A 19,087-nucleotide genomic window follows, 5' to 3' on the forward strand; every position below is an offset into this window, starting at 1 on the left:
GCGCACAAAAATAGAAGATCTCCGATATCCCTTTTGGAGCAGCAATAATCAGTCGAAGTATTGTGGCCACCCAAAGTTCGAGCTCAACTGCACCGGGGGCTCTGCCGGAGATTACACTCGAATTGGTGTGAAGTATGAACTCTATTTAATATTAACTAGACATTTTGTTTATATATGGTGTGAAGTATGAACACTGTGAATTTTATTTAGGAATATTTGGTGTGACTCTATTTTATATGTTTGTGATGTGATCTTGCTTATGTATATGAGGTTGTGGACTCATTATGTATCAATTGAACATGTTATAATAGTTATGTACGTGTAAAAGAATTCGATGACATTTGTTAAGCACATGGCTAGCTAAATAGTATAATTGCAACTATATATCTTGGGTGATAAGACAATAGGTACAATTTCTTTTTCGATTTAATGATGAAGTGGAAGCTAATTGATCAACACCCTTTTTTCTTAATTCCATCAATACCTAAAAGCTGGGTATATAGAATAATAAATAAATAAATCACTTGAGAGATGAGCCATTAACTTGAAATTAGAAATATGGTAGGGGAAAAAAAGAGTATATATAACTTCTAAGTATTCAAAGTCTTTCCTTACTCAATCACACACCTAGAAATGTTTTCACTCAAAACTATGCCTTCCCTCTCCGAAATGAATAAAAAAGTCCGCTTATCTCGTCTCATTTTCTCATAATAATATGTTACGCACTTGTACTGTTCGAAGAAATTCCCGTCTGCTCAACCTTCGATCCGTACGCGACTTGCAGCAACGAATTCCGGTGCGGCGACACCGAAGCCGAGTTTCCCTTCTGGGGACGAGACAGACAAGAAGGCTGTGGATATCCCGCTCTAAAGCTCGACTGCGACAAAGACAAAACCACAATCACGATCAGGGACGTGAAGTACCAAGTTTCGAAGCTGAACCAGGACTCACGGACTCTCAAAATCGCCAGAGCCGATTTCACCAAGGGACTTTGCTCGCCCAAGTACGGTAACACGAGCTTGGACGGAGAGCTGATCCAATACGCGGCGGAGTCAAGCGACGTAACGCTTATATACGGATGTAGCTCAAAAGTCCAGTTTTACATTTCGATTTCGATTTCGATTGTCCGAGAGAGAAAGTGATCGTAGTTTCTGGGAATCCAGGGAGTAACGGAGCCGGGGCTTTCAGATCGGTGGTGACAGTGAGAGTCCCGGCGATGGGAAAAGACTTCAACGTTTTGACGATCGAGAGGGCATTGGAGGAAGGGTTTGACGTGGGATATAAAGACGACCATAGTTGCGACGAGTGTAAAGCCTCGGGCGGGGTTTGTGGCTATGACTGGTATTCCAATCAGACGATGTGTCGTTGCCCAGAAGATCGATCCATATCGGGTTTCTCGGCGTGTTCTTCGTCCGAGCCCGGATCGGAAGGTCAAGTTCAAACCAAAGGCGCTCAATCAATCAGGTACGAAACTGAATTTGTTGATTGAGGATTATGCAAACACATATATAGTATAATTAATCAAGTAAAAATATGCTTATATAGTATTTTCTTCTAGAAAACTAATCGTTAGTTGTTGATGATCAATATTAGGACCGTATAATTTTGCTTTCACGCTCTCTCTAATTTTGTTATATATGGATTTATATTTCTTTAAGAATAATAGCATTGACAACTTAGAGAATGATCCCAAATTATTTTTTCGTGTTTTTCTCTTCTTCTTCTAAGTTTTGTTGAATTAGGACAAAATGATTGTCTCGTAAACAGACGTCGTGCATGTTGTTCTCTAAGAAAATGTTGTCATGTATTACTATAATTTTGATGTTAGATTTTTTACTTATTCGTGTCTCTTAGCGTGCAAATTTGGCTTAATATTGCCAAATCATGGTTTACCTAATTCATCTGCGTAATACATTTAGAATAACATTTGACTCCGTCCTAAATTCCATATATGAACAACCACTGGTATATTTTTTTATTTAATCAAATACGTCACATGCTAATGGGTTGATTCGGTCAGAACAACACGTCATACTTAACTATTTGATATAGATTTTCAGTACTCTGTCCAGTTCTGAAAAAGAAAGACTATATAAAAATCAAACATAAAACATTTTGACTAATTTAACCGTCCTTGTTCTCTTAAAGAATATATTTAAAAATCTTTGATCATCTACACAGAGGGATGAAATAACTATACGTACGTAGTGTATCAATTAAAAGTTAACCTTCCATCGATCATAAATCCAGTACAATTACTTTCCAGTTTCTAATTACTAGGTTAGATGGCTAGTCGCTCTCGCATTTAAATAGGAATTGCCGTGAATTCTTTGGCCTTTAATCACTTTTTTTTTTTTTTTTTTTGAGTAGAGGCACTATCGATCAGGATTACATGATATATTAGCAGTGCAAAGTGCAGGTGGCACTATCGATCAGGATTACATGATATATTATATTAGCAGTGCAAAGTGCAGGTAGCACTATCGGCTAAGATTACATACTTATTAGAAGAAATCTTAGGGGGCATGCATTTCTGCATCCCATGGGGGCTTGAACCCATGACCTATCCGTCGAGGTGTGTGTGGGATTACCGCTAGACCAAGCTAGCTACCACGGCCTTTAATTACTTTTATGAGTGCATTAATCTAAATTTTTAAGAGACAATAAACGACGTTTGGTGACGTTTGAAAAACGAAGACTTAATCAATGATGCTGCCTTTAGTAGGTGTAGCAATTACTCACTACATTTATTCTTTATTTTTCATGCAATAAAAGACACTTGATAATTAATCAGATCTGACCTTCAAAAACAAAAAACAAAAACAAAAAAACCAATAAACCCTGGATCTGGCCACGTACTTTAAACAATATTGTTTCAACACTATATCATCTAGCTCGATCCTTTTCTTCGTATAAAAATGAATCTTCAAAATATACCAATTGCATGACAACGAAATAATAATGCATGTCATTCTTATATATATTCAGTTGAAGTATAGTCTCTAATACTTCAATACGTAGAGGAAAATAATGGATCATTATTCGTCACCTTACATGTCCATTGTCCAACAACTCTTGACTAGTACAAATTTGTAATAAATCGAGAATGATAGGGACAGAGAGAAAACAAAGAGTACTCTCGTGTACGCCCAACAAATACTCTCGATTGAGTGCAAGGCATTTGCAAGGGACTGGGTCATATACGACAATATTAATTCCAAGTAATTCTATGAGTTAGTTACAACTAAGTAACTATAACTATTACTACCCCTAAACAAACACAGGGTGGTGAAATCTTTTACCCTAAGTTTGGAACCATTATCAAGAAAGTAGAGGTTGAGCTAAATATGATCGGTCTAGACATGTGTAACTAGGACCGGGGTAGAGGTAGGTGGAGACCAGGGGGCATATGGTGCCTGAACTTTTAAAAATATATTTTTTATGTCCAATTTAATATATTTTTTAAATATTTTTAACTTAAAATTATATAATTTTTTCATATTTGACCCCCCAAAGAACAAAAAAAAGAGAAAAAAAAAATTCGTACACATGCCTTTTTTATAACTTTTAAATCGTATCATTTATGTCTCTTTGCGTTCAAATTCTGGTTCCGCCACTACTCACATTAAGTGGATTTGTTGAGAACTTCTAAGGTGCCTGTATTGCTAAATTGTTCCATCGACAACCTGGCTGAGAACTTCTAGCATGTCACATTCTAGCGATTTTGAGTTCATTTCTAGTATCATTTACTGGTGAAGTCAGCGTCAAGACCTCCTTTTAGACAGTCAAGTGAGCATTGATGACGTGGCAAGATCACAGCTTAAGGTCTTAATATCAACGGTGAAGGTTAAAGCTTTTGTAACAAACTAGGGATATGACTTGTGTATAAAGTCTCAGTAGTTAGTTGTCAGGATTATTCTATTCAGCTCATTTTTGTTGTATTGTTATTCCTTTTGAGAGATCTTTGTTGTGAGGCTTAGTCAAGAACTGAGAGGTTATTTCTCAGGGGTGTTCTTGACAGGGTAGGTTGTACTTAGGTCTAAGAGGAAGATACGAGTTGTGACTTGGAGACGAAGCTTGTAAAGGTTTTCACCGGAGAAGATAATTGAAGTGACTCGAACTACCTTATTCTGAGGAGTTCCGGGGATTAGGCATTCGTGCTGAACCTCGTTAACAAATCTTGGTTGTCTTTGTCCATTTTCTTTCTTTACATTGCTGTTTGTCTGGTTTTTGGCGTTCGTGTATGTTTTGCTTGCGCAGGAAGTTACAGCATTTGGGAATTGAATAGAGTAATTCTTCAACAAGTGGTATCAGAGCCTTAGGGTTCGAAAGCGCTCCTCAATTCCTCAGATCGCCTCCACGCTGATTTTCGATCGCCGCAACCCTGGAGGAAGAACAAGACTCAAGTCGTTTACCAGGTTTCGAAGGCGACGAAGGAACGAGACTCGATTCCAACCAGTCCAGGAATTCTACGATAGAATCATCTCAGATTCAATCCTCAAGCGTTCTCCAGTGGAATCCAAATCCAGATATGAAGATCGACATCGAGAAATATGATGGCACCGGCGACTTCAGGATCTGGCGAAGAAAGATCACTGCTCTGTTGGCTCAGCAACGTTTGCTGAGGCTGATCTCTGATCCAGTTGTGTGGCCGACGGACATCTCCGATGATCAGAAATTGGAGATGACTGAGACGGCCGCAGGTACGATAATCTTCCATCTTTCTCATTCAATTATTTGTTTGATTGACAAAGAAGACACTACTGCCAAGATTTGGAACAAACTCGATGAGTTGTTTCAATCTAAGTCTTTGTCTAACAAAATCTACTTGAAAGAGAGATTATTTGGTTTTAAGATGATGCATTCAAAATCCTTAGAACAGAATCTTGACGAATTCCTGAAGATGACAATTGAATTGGTTAATTCCGGTGAGAAAGAAGCCCTCAGTGATGAAAACCAGGCTATCATCATTTTGAACTCACTACTAGAAGCATATCGTGAAGTCAAGTCAGCCATCAAGTATGGCAGGACTGCCATTACTCTTGAAGAGGTAATATCAGCTTTGAAATCTAGGGATCTTGAGATTAGATTGGATAAGCTGAACACATGTAAGGTATAAACTTTTGTAAACGCTCGACTTGTGAATTTGAATAAAATAAACAAGTTTTATTTTGAATCAAATTCTTGTTGCACATGAGACGTCCTTAAATTTTAAATATCTTGGAGAAAAAAAAATAGTAATCATAAATGTATTTAAGGTCGATGAAATTTCGGAATAAGGATATTCGAGTAAACTCGATATTTATTTCCGAATAAATTTATTCGGAACGTACTCGGAGACTTAAAATCTCTAGAGTGAAAATAAATTCCGAAATCCCTTAAATATATTTAAAATAACGGGAATTAATAAGAAATTCTCGGTTATTTTACATGATTATTTTTTTTTATAAACTAAGGACGAGTTTGAGAGGATTTATTTGGAAAGGACTTAAGTGCAACAAAGCGAGGGACGAGAGTGAAAGAAAAAGATTTATGAGGGGTTGTTTGAGGAGACGTGTGGCTCAATGGGAAGCTGCCACGTGGAAATCTTATCCTTCTTTTCCCTTATCTCTTTCGGCCACTCTCTCTCTTCTCTTTCTTTCTTCTTCACGTGCTATATATGTTCTCTTCTCCTTCTTCACGCGAGTCACCTGCAAGAAGAAACAAAGAAAAAAAAAATTCAAGCAACAAAAGCTTGCTCGGCCATCATCACCGATCCTCTTCACTAGCACCCGACCTCAACCTCTTCTTCCTTTCTCCTCGTCGAGCGCCATCTTCTCCAGCCGAGTCTCCATCACCGCGCGCGCCACCTGAGAAGAAAAACGAGGCCGCCGTGAACCAGCGGGACGTCGGAGCAAGGGGAGATCACCGGGAAGAGGACGAGGAAGCAGTGGGTGAATGGTATTTCGCTGATTCGGTGAGAAATTTCATCTCCTTGGTTTGAATTGTAAACTAGGGTTCATAGCTCAAATATTTGGGGGTTTTTGATCCGAGCTAAAATCAGTGGAATTGATGAGTTTTATTTGGTTGTTGGACTTGATTAATGATGTTCCTAGCTCGGATTTGTGATATTGAGTCGATTTTGAATGATTTGAGAATTTTGAGCTCGCTGTGAACAGCCTCTGTAAATTGACGTGGTCAGTTCGGTACAGATTTAATTTGGATTTGTTGATATTTTTGCTGGATAATAGACGTTATGAGGTTTCTAAAATGACCAAGAACGTGTAAATCCGTTGAGAATTGAGTGAGTTATGAATTTTTGAAAACAGGGTATTGAAGCTGGAATTATGAACGTGAGTTTGAAATATTTTTGACCGTGTGTTTACTTTGGCCGTGAGTTTGGTCTTGGTTATGTGCTTTGGTTCACTAGTTAGGTTGATGAAATTTGAGCCTCGGGGTGTTATTTTGAGTTAATGTCCGGTTTGATTTTTGGTTGATTGTGAAATTGAGAAGTGATTTGGAAGTGGTTTTGAAGTTTGGTTCGTTTTTGAGTTTGGAATGGAATTTTATGACAAGTTTTGATTTCGGGTTCTAAGTCGAGTCGGGAATTGGATTTGTAAATTGACTCGGTGTTTATTTCTGAATTTCACAGCTCAGTCACAGATCGGATAGAATCGAGCGAGATCGGTGGAAACTGAGCGCGTCGAAGCCCAAGAGTAGTGAATTCAGAAAGAGATTTTAGAGCTCGATCTCACTCGTGAGTCGTTTATCGCTTTATAGCGTTAGACTCGAGTTTTAATTTTGGATTTGAGATTGTATTCAGGGATTATTTATTTAAGAATGTTCGAGAATTTAAATTCTGGTTAATTAATTCAGAATTCTCGGTTTGTATGATTTTTCGGATTATTCATTTAATTTATTTAAGACTCGTCAAATAATGATTTGGATTTTATTTCGTACTCGTTCTCTGGTACGAACTCGCACGAGTCTTGAATAAGTTTAAATTCCGAAAAGCTGAGAAATAAGTGAATTAAATTCTCGAACCCCTGAACCGACTCGCAGTGAATCCCGATAACGAACCTTAAGCTCGTCAGCTTTTCCCGAATCATTGATTAATGAGATTTCAACTTCAGGTTTTAGTTTCTCGACGCTTCAGGATGTGTTAACGCTTCAGGATGTATAGAGTCACGGGAAGCGTGAAAAGCAAGGAAACTCCGGAAGTCAACAAGTTTTCAGACGATCTTTTCCAGGTAAGTGAGGAGACATAAGTCAACTACTTACCAAGGGTATAACCCTGTTTGTTTGTGCATTTGCTTGCTAGTAAACAAGAGTAGGTAAAAGCCTAAAATGAATAAACTCGAAAGCTAAGGCTTCGGCCACTCTTGCTTGAAAACTTAATTCGGGTACGCCCGTTAGGTTCAAACGCTAACTTGAACCAGCCACGTTTGCTATGTGTATAGTTAGACCTCTCTTCTAATTCTAGGAAGTAGGTTAGAATCGAGAGGACGGAAGAGCAATAGACTCTCGAATTCAATCGGGAGTAGAGGGTTCGGAAGTCACATTTCGAACTTTCAGCTTAAAACACTTAACGAGCTTCAAAGAGAAACAATAAGTTCTTTCGGGGTTTATCCCGTTAAGCTCTTCCGTATATAAGTATAACGTGTACGCTGCTAGCCGCAGAATACCCAAACTTTAATTTAACTCGTGTCGGTGGTACCCACAAGTCAACGACTTGTTTTGTGGCAGACCTAGGTGGTCTGTATGGCGCTGAGTACTCAAAACTGGGGAGAACCCAACGGTAACGGGCAGTCGCCACGAGCGAACCCGATGGTAAAGGGCAGTCGCCTCGAGCGAACCCAACGATAACGGGCAGTCGCCACGAGCGAACCCGATGGTAATGGGCAGTCGCCAAGAGTGAACCCATTCAGCAATGAGCAGTCGCCTCGAGTGAACTCATTGTCGTGCCAAGGGGGCACACATGCGCCGACGTCAGATGAAGATGGTACCACTAGTGGATCCCAGACAATCTTAAAACACCCAAGCCGCCGTAAGACTACTGCTCGAGGTCTGAGGCTGGCTTATTGTCGTTGTGGAGATCGTAGCAGAAGAGGATGTACGATCTTGCAGAACGACAAGTGAATAGATAGAGTGTGATATCACGCGTCAGTCATGCTCTAATGTTATGTTCTAGCGATATCTAGCAATTATTCTGCATTCTTGTATGCTTGTTTGCACGTCACATGGCATTAGTCGTTTTACTTTATAGATAGACTCCCACTTACTGAGTCAATCGATTCATAGTTTTATGACCCTTGGTAATGTAGATAAGGGAAAAGCTGGTAAGCGGGAAACGAGATTGAAGACCGAGACCGAGCGCGTATTGCATTGACCTATGGGCTATGGGGTTTCTTAATCGGGGGTTAGTGTCTTCTGTTAAAACGTTCCGGAACATATTTGTATAGGAGTCGCTATAAGACTCTAAGTTATAAAAGCGAAAAATTTCCCCGAATTTTCGCAAACTATTTTATTATGTTTAATTTATGTGTTTATATTATGAGTTATGTACAGATTTGAGTTGATCAGTCGCGGTTCGTGGGCGAGCTATCGCTTGCGGGTCGTGACAGATTTTGTGGTATCAGAGCCCCAGGTTTAGCCATTTCTGTAGACTTGGGATACGTGTTCTCGGTATAGGTCGCGAGTATGCCATGTGATAGTGTTGTGCTTAGAGTCGACTTGTCTAGAGATAGGTTCGACATGATGCAGAATGAATTGCTAGGAGTTAGATCTCTCCTCCCCGATGAGATTCGTCTGTACCGCGATGCGATCACGTGAATTCTTTCGACCGCAAGTACGTTCAGTGTCGTGAGAGGCACCATCACTTAGGGGCCGGTGAATTGGTTTGACTTGTGAGTGGATGAGTGTTATCTCGACGCTTTACTGCTCTCGTACGAGTATCGCGATGACCCCTCCTTACTGGCCAACGTTGAGTCGATGGACTCGTTTCACCGCTGATGGCAATATCAGCCGAAATTGTGAGATCTTCTAGAAGGTGATACAGTACACGTTTGGGACCAGGGGAGAGGGACGAGTGAAAGGAGTAAGCTTATGAATTCTACCAGCTCGGGATGGAATCGGTTGTCCGATATGGAAATCGATTGTCCAGAAGATTACGGACCGGTGTCCGATGTGCTCAAGGATAGACTCCAGCGAGGTATCAAGTATTGGGAGCTGTGTGTAGAGCTCCAATATCTGACGCTGGAATCTGATTGTCCCTCGTTCGCTGTCTTGCGAATGCAGAATGAGTTCCTCGTCGTGACGCGATGTGGTATATGAGTACCTTACCCCCGATGATTGGTTTTCCGGTGGTTGTTCCGCATGATGACGGGAGGATTGACTGTGACGAGGGAGATTCCGAGGAGAATCCCGCTGAGCCTCCGGCACACCCAGCTGCGTAGACGTTTGCTTGTCAACCACGAGAGTGGTTGCTTTGTGTGTGTAATGCGAGAACTAGAATTTTGTGTCTAAGTTTCAGTTGACTATGCCTTGAGAGGCTAGTCCATGTTGGTTATGTATTCTTGTTATGGTTGATTGTGATGCTCAACCATGCCCATCCCCTTATATGTGAAAATAAGAAGGAAGTGAGGTCTAGACAAGATACGTCTAATGCTGAGAATATTTCAGCTGCGGATCTCTTAGAAATTAGACGCATCCTGAAAAATTTGAGTTGACGCTGCTCGATGAGACGAGCATAAGGAGCGTCATAATCACGCTTTGCTCAACGGATAGAGCAGTATAGCCGCACGATTGCGGATGTCTTGATGAAATTGAACGCGCCACCCCAGTTAAACCCTGAACCTCCAGCTCGGGAAGAACGACGCGATAAGCCACTATAAGTGCATATGCATCCTCCGGAAGAATTAAACTTCCTGATTTGTGACATCGTCCCTCCAGTGGGCGAGCCTGTGTACAAGAGGTTTCGTAAGCAGAAGCCTCCGACGTTTGGAGGCAGTGTTGATCCAGCTGCAGTTGAGAATTGGATCAAGAAGATGCAGCAGATCCTCAACTTCATGCATCTATCTGATACAGAGATAGTGGCTTGCGCCGTGAGTCAGTTGGAAGATGAGGCTGCGGGCTGGTGAGAGGTGATGGCGTCGCCTGAGGATATCCACTCGATGACGTGGGTCCATTTCCTCAATCTGTTTCATGAGAAGTACCTGAGTGAAGCTAACTTTTCGGACAAGACGCGTGAGCTTGTGAGCCTATGACAAGGTTCAATGTCAGTATCAGAGTATACGACAAAGTTCGACACGTTAGCAAGGTTCGCTTCTTATCTAATCCCTACTGATCAGGCAAGGAAGATGATGCGTCAGGGATGCGCTGGTTACCTTGCAAGCGTGGTAGACGTCACAAAGACCGTCAAGCCGCAGCCGCATGAGATTCCAGTTGCTAGAGATTTCCTTGATATTTTCCCAGAAGATCTTCCAGGTCTACCTCCTGATCGAGAAGTTGAGTTCAACATAGAGCTCATTCCAGCCACAGCTCCGTTATTGAAAGCGCCATGTCGAATGGCTCCAGTGGAATTGAAAGAACTCAAGACCTAGCTACAAGAGTTGCTTGACAAGGGGTTCATACGATCGAGCCATTCACCTTGGGGAGCGCCTGTCTTGTTCGTTAAGAAGGCAGATGATTCCTTACTGCTCTATGTTGACTACCGTGGGTTGAACCAAGTAATGATCAAGAACAAGTATCCGTTGCCACAGATCAACGATCTTTTTGATCAACTGTCAGGAGCAATAGTGTTTTCAAAGATTGACTTGCGTTCGGGATACAACAGCTGAAGGTTCGAGGTGAAGACATCCAGAAAACTGTTTTTCGAACTCGATATGGTCATTTCGAGTTCTTGGTAATGTCGTTTGGTTTAACTAACGCGCCAGCAGCGTTTATAAACCTGATGAACCAAGTATTTGAGGAGTTTCTGGATAAGTTCATGATCGTGTTCATCGACGACATTCTTATCTACTCGAAAACTAACGAAGAGCATGAGCAGCATCTAAAGCTAGCGCTAGGCAGACTGAGGGGAAAACAACTGTACGCAAAGTTCTCGAAGTGTGAATTTTGGACCTTTCGAGATTCTGGAACGAGTAGGCAAGGCAGCGTATCGCCTAGCACTACCACCGTCTATGTCCAACCTCCATGATGTGTTTCACGTATCGATGTTGCGAAAATACATGTCTGATCCATCACATGTACTGCAAGATCAAGAGGTGGAGATTTCTCCTGACATCAGATATGAAGAATCAACCGTTGCAATCCTAGATCGTAAGGAGAAAGTCTTAGGAAATAAGACTATACCTCTGGTCAAGATACTTTGGAAGAGTCACTCTACGGAAGAAGCTACTCGGGAGCTTGAGAGCGAAATGCAAAAGTAATACCCTGCCTTGTTCTAAGTTTCGAGGACGAAACTCTTCTAAGGGGGTAGGGATTGTAAGGTATAAACTTTTGTAAACGCTCGACTTGTGAATTTGAATAAAATAAACAAGTTTTATTTTGAATCAAATTCTTGTTGCACATGAGACGTCCTTAAATTTTAAATATCTTGGAGAAAAAAAAATAGTAATCATAAATGTATTTAAGGTCGATGAAATTTCGGAATAAGGATATTCGAGTAAACTCGATATTTATTTCAGAATAAATTTATTCGGAACGTACTCGGAGACTTAAAATCTCTAGAGTGAAAATAAATTCCGAAATCCCTTAAATATATTTAAAATAACGGGAATTAATAAGAAATTCTCGGTTATTTTACATGATTATTTTTTTTTATAAACTAAGGACGAGTTTGAGAGGATTTATTTGGAAAGGACTTAAGTGCAACAAAGCGAGGGACGAGAGTGAAAGAAAAAGATTTATGAGGGGTTGTTTGAGGAGACGTGTGGCTCAATGGGAAGCTACCACGTGGAAATCTTATCCTTCTTTTCCCTTATCTCTTTCGGCCACTCTCTCTCTTCTCTTTCTTTCTTCTTCACGTGCTATATATGTTCTCTTCTCCTTCTTCACGCGAGTCACCTGCAAGAAGAAACAAAGAAAAAAAAAATTCAAGCAACAAAAGCTTGCTCGGCCATCATCACCGATCCTCTTCACTAGCACCCGACCTCAACCTCTTCTTCCTTTCTCCTCGTCGAGCGCCATCTTCTCCAGCCGAGTCTCCATCACCGCGCGCGCCACCTGAGAAGAAAAACGAGGCCGCCGTGAACCAGCGGGACGTCGGAGCAAGGGGAGATCACCGGGAAGAGGACGAGGAAGCAGTGGGTGAATGGTATTTCGCTGATTCGGTGAGAAATTTCATCTCCTTGGTTTGAATTGTAAACTAGGGTTCATAGCTCAAATATTTGGGGGTTTTTGATCCGAGCTAAAATCAGAGGAATTGATGAGTTTTATTTGGTTGTTGGACTTGATTAATGATGTTCCTAGCTCGGATTTGTGATATTGAGTCGATTTTGAATGATTTGAGAATTTTGAGCTCGCTGTGAACAGCCTCTGTAAATTGACGTGGTCAGTTCGGTACAGATTTAATTTGGATTTTTTGATATTTTTGCTGGATAATAGACGTTATGAGGTTTCTAAAATGACCAAGAACGTGTAAATCCGTTGAGAATTGAGTGAGTTATGAATTTTTGAAAACAGGGTATTGAAGCTGGAATTATGAACGTGAGTTTGAAATATTTTTGACCGTGTGTTTACTTTGGCCGTGAGTTTGGTCTTGGTTATGTGCTTTGGTTCACTAGTTAGGTTGATGAAATTTGAGCCTCGGGGTGTTATTTTGAGTTAATGTCCGGTTTGATTTTTGGTTGATTGTGAAATTGAGAAGTGATTTGGAAGTGGTTTTGAAGTTTGGTTCGTTTTTTAGTTTGGAATGGAATTTTATGACAAGTTTTGATTTCGGGTTCTAAGTCGAGTCGGGAATTGGATTTGTAAATTGACTCGGTGTTTATTTCTGAATTTCACAGCTCAGTCACAGATCGGATAGAATCGAGCGAGATCGGTGGAAACTGAGCGCGTCGAAGCCCAAGAGTAGTGAATTCAGAAAGAGATTTTAGAGCTCGATCTCACTCGTGAGTCGTTTATCGCTTTATAGCGTTAGACTCGAGTTTTAATTTTGGATTTGAGATTGTATTCAGGGATTATTTATTTAAGAATGTTCGAGAATTTAAATTCTGGTTAATTAATTCAGAATTCTCGGTTTGTATGATTTTTCGGATTATTCATTTAATTTATTTAAGACTCGTCAAATAATGATTTGGATTTTATTTCGTACTCGTTCTCTGGTACGAACTCGCACGAGTCTTGAATAAGTTTAAATTCCGAAAAGCTGAGAAATAAGTGAATTAAATTCTCGAACCCCTGAACCGACTCGCAGTGAATCCCGATAACGAACCTTAAGCTCGTCAGCTTTTCCCGAATCATTGATTAATGAGATTTCAACTTCAGGTTTTAGTTTCTCGACGCTTCAGGATGTGTTAACGCTTCAGGATGTATAGAGTCACGGGAAGCGTGAAAAGCAAGGAAACTCCGGAAGTCAACAAGTTTTCAGACGATCTTTTCCAGGTAAGTGAGGAGACATAAGTCAACTACTTACCAAGGGTATAACCCTGTTTGTTTGTGCATTTGCTTGCTAGTAAACAAGAGTAGGTAAAAGCCTAAAATGAATAAACTCGAAAGCTAAGGCTTCGGCCACTCTTGCTTGAAAACTTAATTCGGGTACGCCCGTTAGGTTCAAACGCTAACTTGAACCAGCCACGTTTGCTATGTGTATAGTTAGACCTCTCTTCTAATTCTAGGAAGTAGGTTAGAATCGAGAGGACGGAAGAGCAATAGACTCTCGAATTCAATCGGGAGTAGAGGGTTCGGAAGTCACATTTCGAACTTTCAGCTTAAAACACTTAACGAGCTTCAAAGAGAAACAATAAGTTCTTTCGGGGTTTATCCCGTTAAGCTCTTCCGTATATAAGTATAACGTGTACGCTGCTAGCCGCAGAGTACCCAAACTTTAATTTAACTCGTGTCGGTGGTACCCACAAGTCAACGACTTGTTTTGTGGCAGACCTAGGTGGTCTGTATGGCGCTGAGTACTCAAAACTGGGGAGAACCCAACGGTAACGGGCAGTCGCCACGAGCGAACCCGATGGTAAAGGGCAGTCGCCTCGAGCGAACCCAACGATAACGGGCAGTCGCCACGAGCGAACCCGATGGTAATGGGCAGTCGCCAAGAGTGAACCCATTCAGCAATGAGCAGTCGCCTCGAGTGAACTCATTGTCGTGCCAAGGGGGCACACATGCGCCGACGTCAGATGAAGATGGTACCACTAGTGGATCCCAGACAATCTTAAAACACCCAAGCCGCCGTAAGACTACTGCTCGAGGTCTGAGGCTGGCTTATTGTCGTTGTGGAGATCGTAGCAGAAGAGGATGTACGATCTTGCAGAACGACAAGTGAATAGATAGAGTGTGATATCACGCGTCAGTCATGCTCTAATGTTATGTTCTAGCGATATCTAGCAATTATTCTGCATTCTTGTATGCTTGTTTGCACGTCACATGGCATTAGTCGTTTTACTTTATAGATAGACTCCCACTTATTGAGTCAATCGATTCATAGTTTTATGACCCTTGGTAATGTAGATAAGGGAAAAGCTGGTAAGCGGGAAACGAGATTGAAGACCGAGACCGAGCGCGTATTGCCTTGACCTATGGGCTATGGGGTTTCTTAATCGGGGGTTAGTGTCTTCTGTTAAAACGTTCCAGAACATATTTGTATAGGAGTCGCTATAAGACTCTAAGTTATAAAAGCGAAAAATTTCCCCGAATTTTCGCAAACTATTTTATTATGTTTAATTTATGTGTTTATATTATGAGTTATGTACAGATTTGAGTTGATCAGTCGCGGTTCGTGGGCGAGCTATCGCTTGCGGGTCGTGACAACACAGGTGATGGAGAAAACCATATGGCTCGAGGAAGACCTCAATCAAGATCCTCTTATTCAAGCAATCAGAGATCACGAAGCTCAAGCAAAGGCAAGGGCAAATCTACATCTCAAGAACCGTCCTCAAATAAGGACAAGAAATGCTATCACTGCAAGAAGATGGGTCATATCAAGAAGGAGTGTTATTCATGGCTCAAGAAGAACAAGGATAAAGCTGGGACACCCTCTCAAACTCCTCAGGATGCAGCTAATCTAGGAGATGGCTATGACAGTGGTGAAGTCTTGATGGTCTCACTAGACCACAAGGCATCTGAATGGATCTTGGATTCAAGCTGCACATACCACATGACTCACAACAAGGAGTGGCTGTCAGACTTTCAAGAAAGTGAAGGAGGTAAGGTGTCAAGTTTCAGGTGTTGGCTTTGTGAGCATAAAGATGTTTAATGGAGTCACAAGAACCTTGCGGGAGGTCAGATATGTGCCAGAACTGTCAAGAAATCTGATCTCCCTAGGTGTCCTTGATGACTTGGGATACTCAAACAATATCAAGAGTGGCACCATGAAGATCAGCAAGGGAGCCATGACAGTCATCAAGGGAGTTAAGCAAGCAGGTCTCTACTATCTTGTTGGTGAGACTGTCATAGGTCATTCTGCCATGGCCATGACACCTGAAGATCAGAAAGCCACATTATGGCACAGGCGCTTGGGTCACATCAGTGAGAAGGGACTGCAAGTCATGAGCAACCAGAAACTTCTAGGCAAAGACAAAATCAGCAAAGTTGATTTCTGTGAGCATTGCGTGCTGGCCAAGCAACACCGACTCAAATTTCAAGTTGGGAAGCACCAATCTACACAAGTCCTGGAATACATCCAATCTGACCTCTAGGGACCATCAAGAACAGCCACTCATGGTGGTAATCTGTATTTTCTCTCTATCATAGATTATTTTTCTAGAAAAGTTTGGGTTTATCTTTTGAAAAATAAAATCAGGCTTTTCAGAAATTCAAAGAATGGAAACTGCTGATGGAAAATCTTACTGATAAGAAAGTTAAGACTCTAAGAACTGATAATGGTTTAGAGTTTTGTAATTCTGAATTTGACTTGTTTTGCACTCGTGAAGGAATTCAAAGGCATAAAACTGTTAGACTAACCCCTCAGCAGAATAGTGTTGCTGAGCGAATGAATAGAACCTTGCTCAACAAGGCAAGAAGTATGTTGTTTAATGCAGGATTATCAAAGGCTTTCTGGGGAGAGGCTATAGTCACAGCTGCCTACTTGATCAACCGATGCCCTTCAGGTGCCATAGAGTTTAAAACACCAGAAGAGAAGTGGTCCAACAAGCCTCCAGATCTTCAACACCTCAGAGTTTTTGGTTGCACTACCTTTGCACACCAAAATCAGGGTAAATTAGAACCTAGATCTATAAAATGTGTGTTCCTAGGTTATCCTCAGGGGACTAAGGGTTACAGATTGTGGATTAAAGATGGTTCTGGCTTCAAGACTATGAATAGCCGTGATGTGGTGTTTAATGAATTTGACTTCCCATGTATTGTAGAGACTAACCCTCTTGCAGGTCAAGAAAGGTCAACATCTACTACTACAGGCTATATAGAGAGCCTCATTCAGGTGGAGCCAGTGAGGCCAACACCCCCACAACCACAACAATCTGCAGCCAGTGAAGCCCCCACTGAGAGATGTGAAGATCAAGGAAGAACTCCTATCCAAGAGGTTGCTGAGACCATATCAGATCTAGATGAAGATGGTAACAACCCTGAGTACCATGAAGACTCTCATGAAACCTCAGAGTCTCCCCAAGATTTGGAAGAATACCAACTCACCAAAGACAGATCAAAGAGAGTGTCCAAACCAACACAAAGATATGGCTATAGCTCATATTCTGAGCTCCTGGCCTATGCTTTCACATCTGTTGTGGTAGTCAATCTGCAGGAACCCATGTTCTACCATGAAGCGATGTCAAGCCAAGACTCTTAAAGATGGCATCAAGCCATGAAAGAAGAGATGGAAGCTTTGTACAGAAATCAAACCTGGCTTATTGTGAAGAGACCAAAGGACCAAAAGCCAGTGGCTCGTAGATGGCTATACAAGCTCAAGGAACCAATTGTACCAGGAGAGGCTCTAAGGCACAAAGCAAGGCTTGTAGCTAAGGGCTTTACTCAGGTGGAGGGCATATACTACAATGGGATCTTCTCTCATGTAGTCAAGTACAAGACCATCAGGGTAATGCTGTCTTTAGTAACTCCGTTTGACCTTGAGCTGCAACAAATGGATGTTAAGACAGCTTTCCTTCATGGAGAGTTAGAAGAGACTATCTACATGGAACAACCGCTTGGTTTTGAGGTTCACAAGGGAAAATACATGGTCTGCTTGCTTAAAAAGTCCCTCTATGGACTTAAGCAATCTCCACGCCAATGGTACAAGAGGTTTGACTCATATATGCTGAATCAAGATTATCAGAGAAGCTCCTTTGACTCTTGCCTCTATTTCAAAGGGTCAAATATCCTTGAAGCTGTTTACTTACTACTTTATGTGGATGATATGCTTCTCATCAGCAAATCATCAAAGAAAATCTCAGTGCTAAAGCAGGTATTAAGCAAGGAATTTGACATGAAGGATCTTGGTAATGCAAGGAAAATTCTGGGAATCAATTTTTTCAGAGACAGAGAAAATGGCAGGCTGTTGCTTACACAGCAAGACTACCTGGAAAAGGTAGTGGACAAGTTCTCTATGAGAGGTTCCAAGCTAGTGAGACAACCTCTTGCAAGCCACTTCAAGCTGTCAAGTTCTCAAAGCCCCAAGGCAGCATCAGATCAGGAGTACATGAGTGAAGCACCCTATCCAAGTGTTGTTGGTTCAGTAATGTACACTATGGTGTGTACCAGACCAGATATTGCTCATGCAATCACTGTGTTGAGTAGGTTTATGTCTAAACCTGGAAGAGAACACTGGTTAGCAATGAAGTGGCTCCTAAGATACTTGTGCAGTACTACAAACTTGGGGTTGGTCTACAGACAGCAAGGAGAAAAGGTTAAGGTTGAAAAGTATGTTGACTCTGATTATGCAGGGGAACAGCCTACTTCTTTCTAGTGTGTGGTAACTGTGTAAGTTGGAAGTCTCAACTCCAACCGGTGGTGACATTGTCAACTGCAGAAGCTGAGTACATTGCTGCCACAGAAGCAATTAAAGAAGGCATCTGGCTACAAGGAATGCTTAAGGAACTAGAGATATACAATGAGATTGTGACTGTGTTCTCAGACAGTCAAAGTGCTCTTCATCTCTGCAAGAATCCTGTGTTTCATGATCGAACGAAGCATGTTGATATAAAGTATCATTTTATACGAGAGAAGATAGCTGATGGCATTGTCAAAGTCAGCAAGGTTGGGACTGATGACAACCCTACAGATTGTGGAACTAAAGCGGTGACTCTAGGCAAGTTCAAGCACTGTCTTGAACTCCTAGGAGTTGGCTCTCATTGAGTCATACCAGAAGATGAACAATGAATCATGGATAAGGGAAATGATAAACTGTTTGAGTCATTTCAGATGAAGGCCTTGTCACTGAGGTGGAGTATGTTGAAGTCAGCGTCAAGACCTCCTTTTAGACAGTCAAGTTAGCATTGATGACGTGGCAAGATCACAGTTTAAGGTCTTAATATCAACGGTGAAGGTTAAAGCTTTTGTAACAAACTAGGGATATGACTTGTGTATAAAGTCTCAGTAGTTAGTTGTCAGGATTATTCTATTCAGCTCATTTTTGTTGTATTGTTATTCCTTTTGAGAGATCTTTGTTGTGAGGCTTAGTCAAGAACTGAGAGGTTATTTCTCAGGGGTGTTCTTGACAGGGTAGGTTGTACTTAGGTCTAAGAGGAAGATACGAGTTGTGACTTGGAGACGAAGCTTGTAAAGGTTTTCACCGGAGAAGATAATTGAAGTGACTCGAACTACCTTATTCTGAGGAGTTCCGGGGATTAGGCATTCGTGCTGAACCTCGTTAACAAATCTTGGTTGTCTTTGTCCATTTTCTTTCTTTACATTACTGTTTGTCTGGTTTTTGGCGTTCGTGTATGTTTTGCTTGCGCAGGAAGTTACAGCATTTGGGAATTGAAGAGAG

The 19,087-nt window shown here is 41.3% G+C and overlaps 1 protein-coding gene and 2 long non-coding RNA genes across 7 annotated transcripts; all 3 read left to right on the plus strand.

Annotated features, from left to right (window-relative positions):
- The first annotated feature begins 558 nt into the window (after nt 1-558).
- LOC149406669 (LEAF RUST 10 DISEASE-RESISTANCE LOCUS RECEPTOR-LIKE PROTEIN KINASE-like 2.4) lies at nt 559-4,288 on the plus strand. Its single transcript, XM_089617302.1, has 4 exons — nt 559-577; nt 742-1,080; nt 1,164-1,464; nt 4,261-4,288. The coding sequence occupies exons 1-4, from the start codon at nt 559-561 to the stop codon at nt 4,286-4,288; spliced, it is 687 nt and encodes a 228-aa protein (XP_089473428.1).
- A 1,119-nt stretch (nt 4,289-5,407) lies between these two features.
- On the plus strand, nt 5,408-8,609 carry LOC149406670 (uncharacterized). 3 transcript variants are annotated; one of them, XR_016295839.1, is made up of 4 exons: nt 5,652-5,956; nt 6,632-6,736; nt 7,113-7,229; nt 8,304-8,609. It is a non-coding gene; the product is annotated as an uncharacterized LOC149406670 (long non-coding RNA). The 3 variants fall into 3 exon arrangements; XR_016295833.1 differs by lacking the exon at nt 8,304-8,609 and having other exon boundaries at nt 5,657-5,956; nt 7,113-7,607; XR_016295827.1 differs by lacking the exons at nt 7,113-7,229; nt 8,304-8,609 and having other exon boundaries at nt 5,408-5,956; nt 6,632-6,938.
- Nucleotides 8,610-11,987: 3,378 nt separating this feature from the next.
- LOC149406671 (uncharacterized) lies at nt 11,988-14,894 on the plus strand. 3 transcript variants are annotated; one of them, XR_016295856.1, is made up of 4 exons: nt 12,014-12,311; nt 12,987-13,091; nt 13,468-13,584; nt 14,659-14,894. It is a non-coding gene; the product is annotated as an uncharacterized LOC149406671 (long non-coding RNA). The 3 variants fall into 3 exon arrangements; XR_016295862.1 differs by lacking the exon at nt 14,659-14,894 and adding an exon at nt 14,636-14,654; XR_016295850.1 differs by lacking the exons at nt 13,468-13,584; nt 14,659-14,894 and having other exon boundaries at nt 11,988-12,311; nt 12,987-13,293.
- The last annotated feature ends 4,193 nt before the right edge of the window (nt 14,895-19,087 follow it).

The sequence above is a fragment of the Urtica dioica genome, chromosome 1 (genome assembly GCF_054948205.1).
Source record: "Urtica dioica subsp. dioica isolate 48M chromosome 1, U.dioica_male_clone48M_v1_H2, whole genome shotgun sequence".
Classification (NCBI taxonomy): Eukaryota; Viridiplantae; Streptophyta; class Magnoliopsida; order Rosales; family Urticaceae; genus Urtica; species Urtica dioica.

Coding starts and splice junctions, on each gene's coding strand:
- LOC149406669 (XM_089617302.1), top strand. Junction 1,081..1,163: donor CGTAACGCTTATATACGGAT/GTAGCTCAAAAG, acceptor CTGGGAATCCAG/GGAGTAACGGAGCCGGGGCT. Junction 1,465..4,260: donor AAAGGCGCTCAATCAATCAG/GTACGAAACTGA, acceptor TTGCTTGCGCAG/GAAGTTACAGCATTTGGGAA.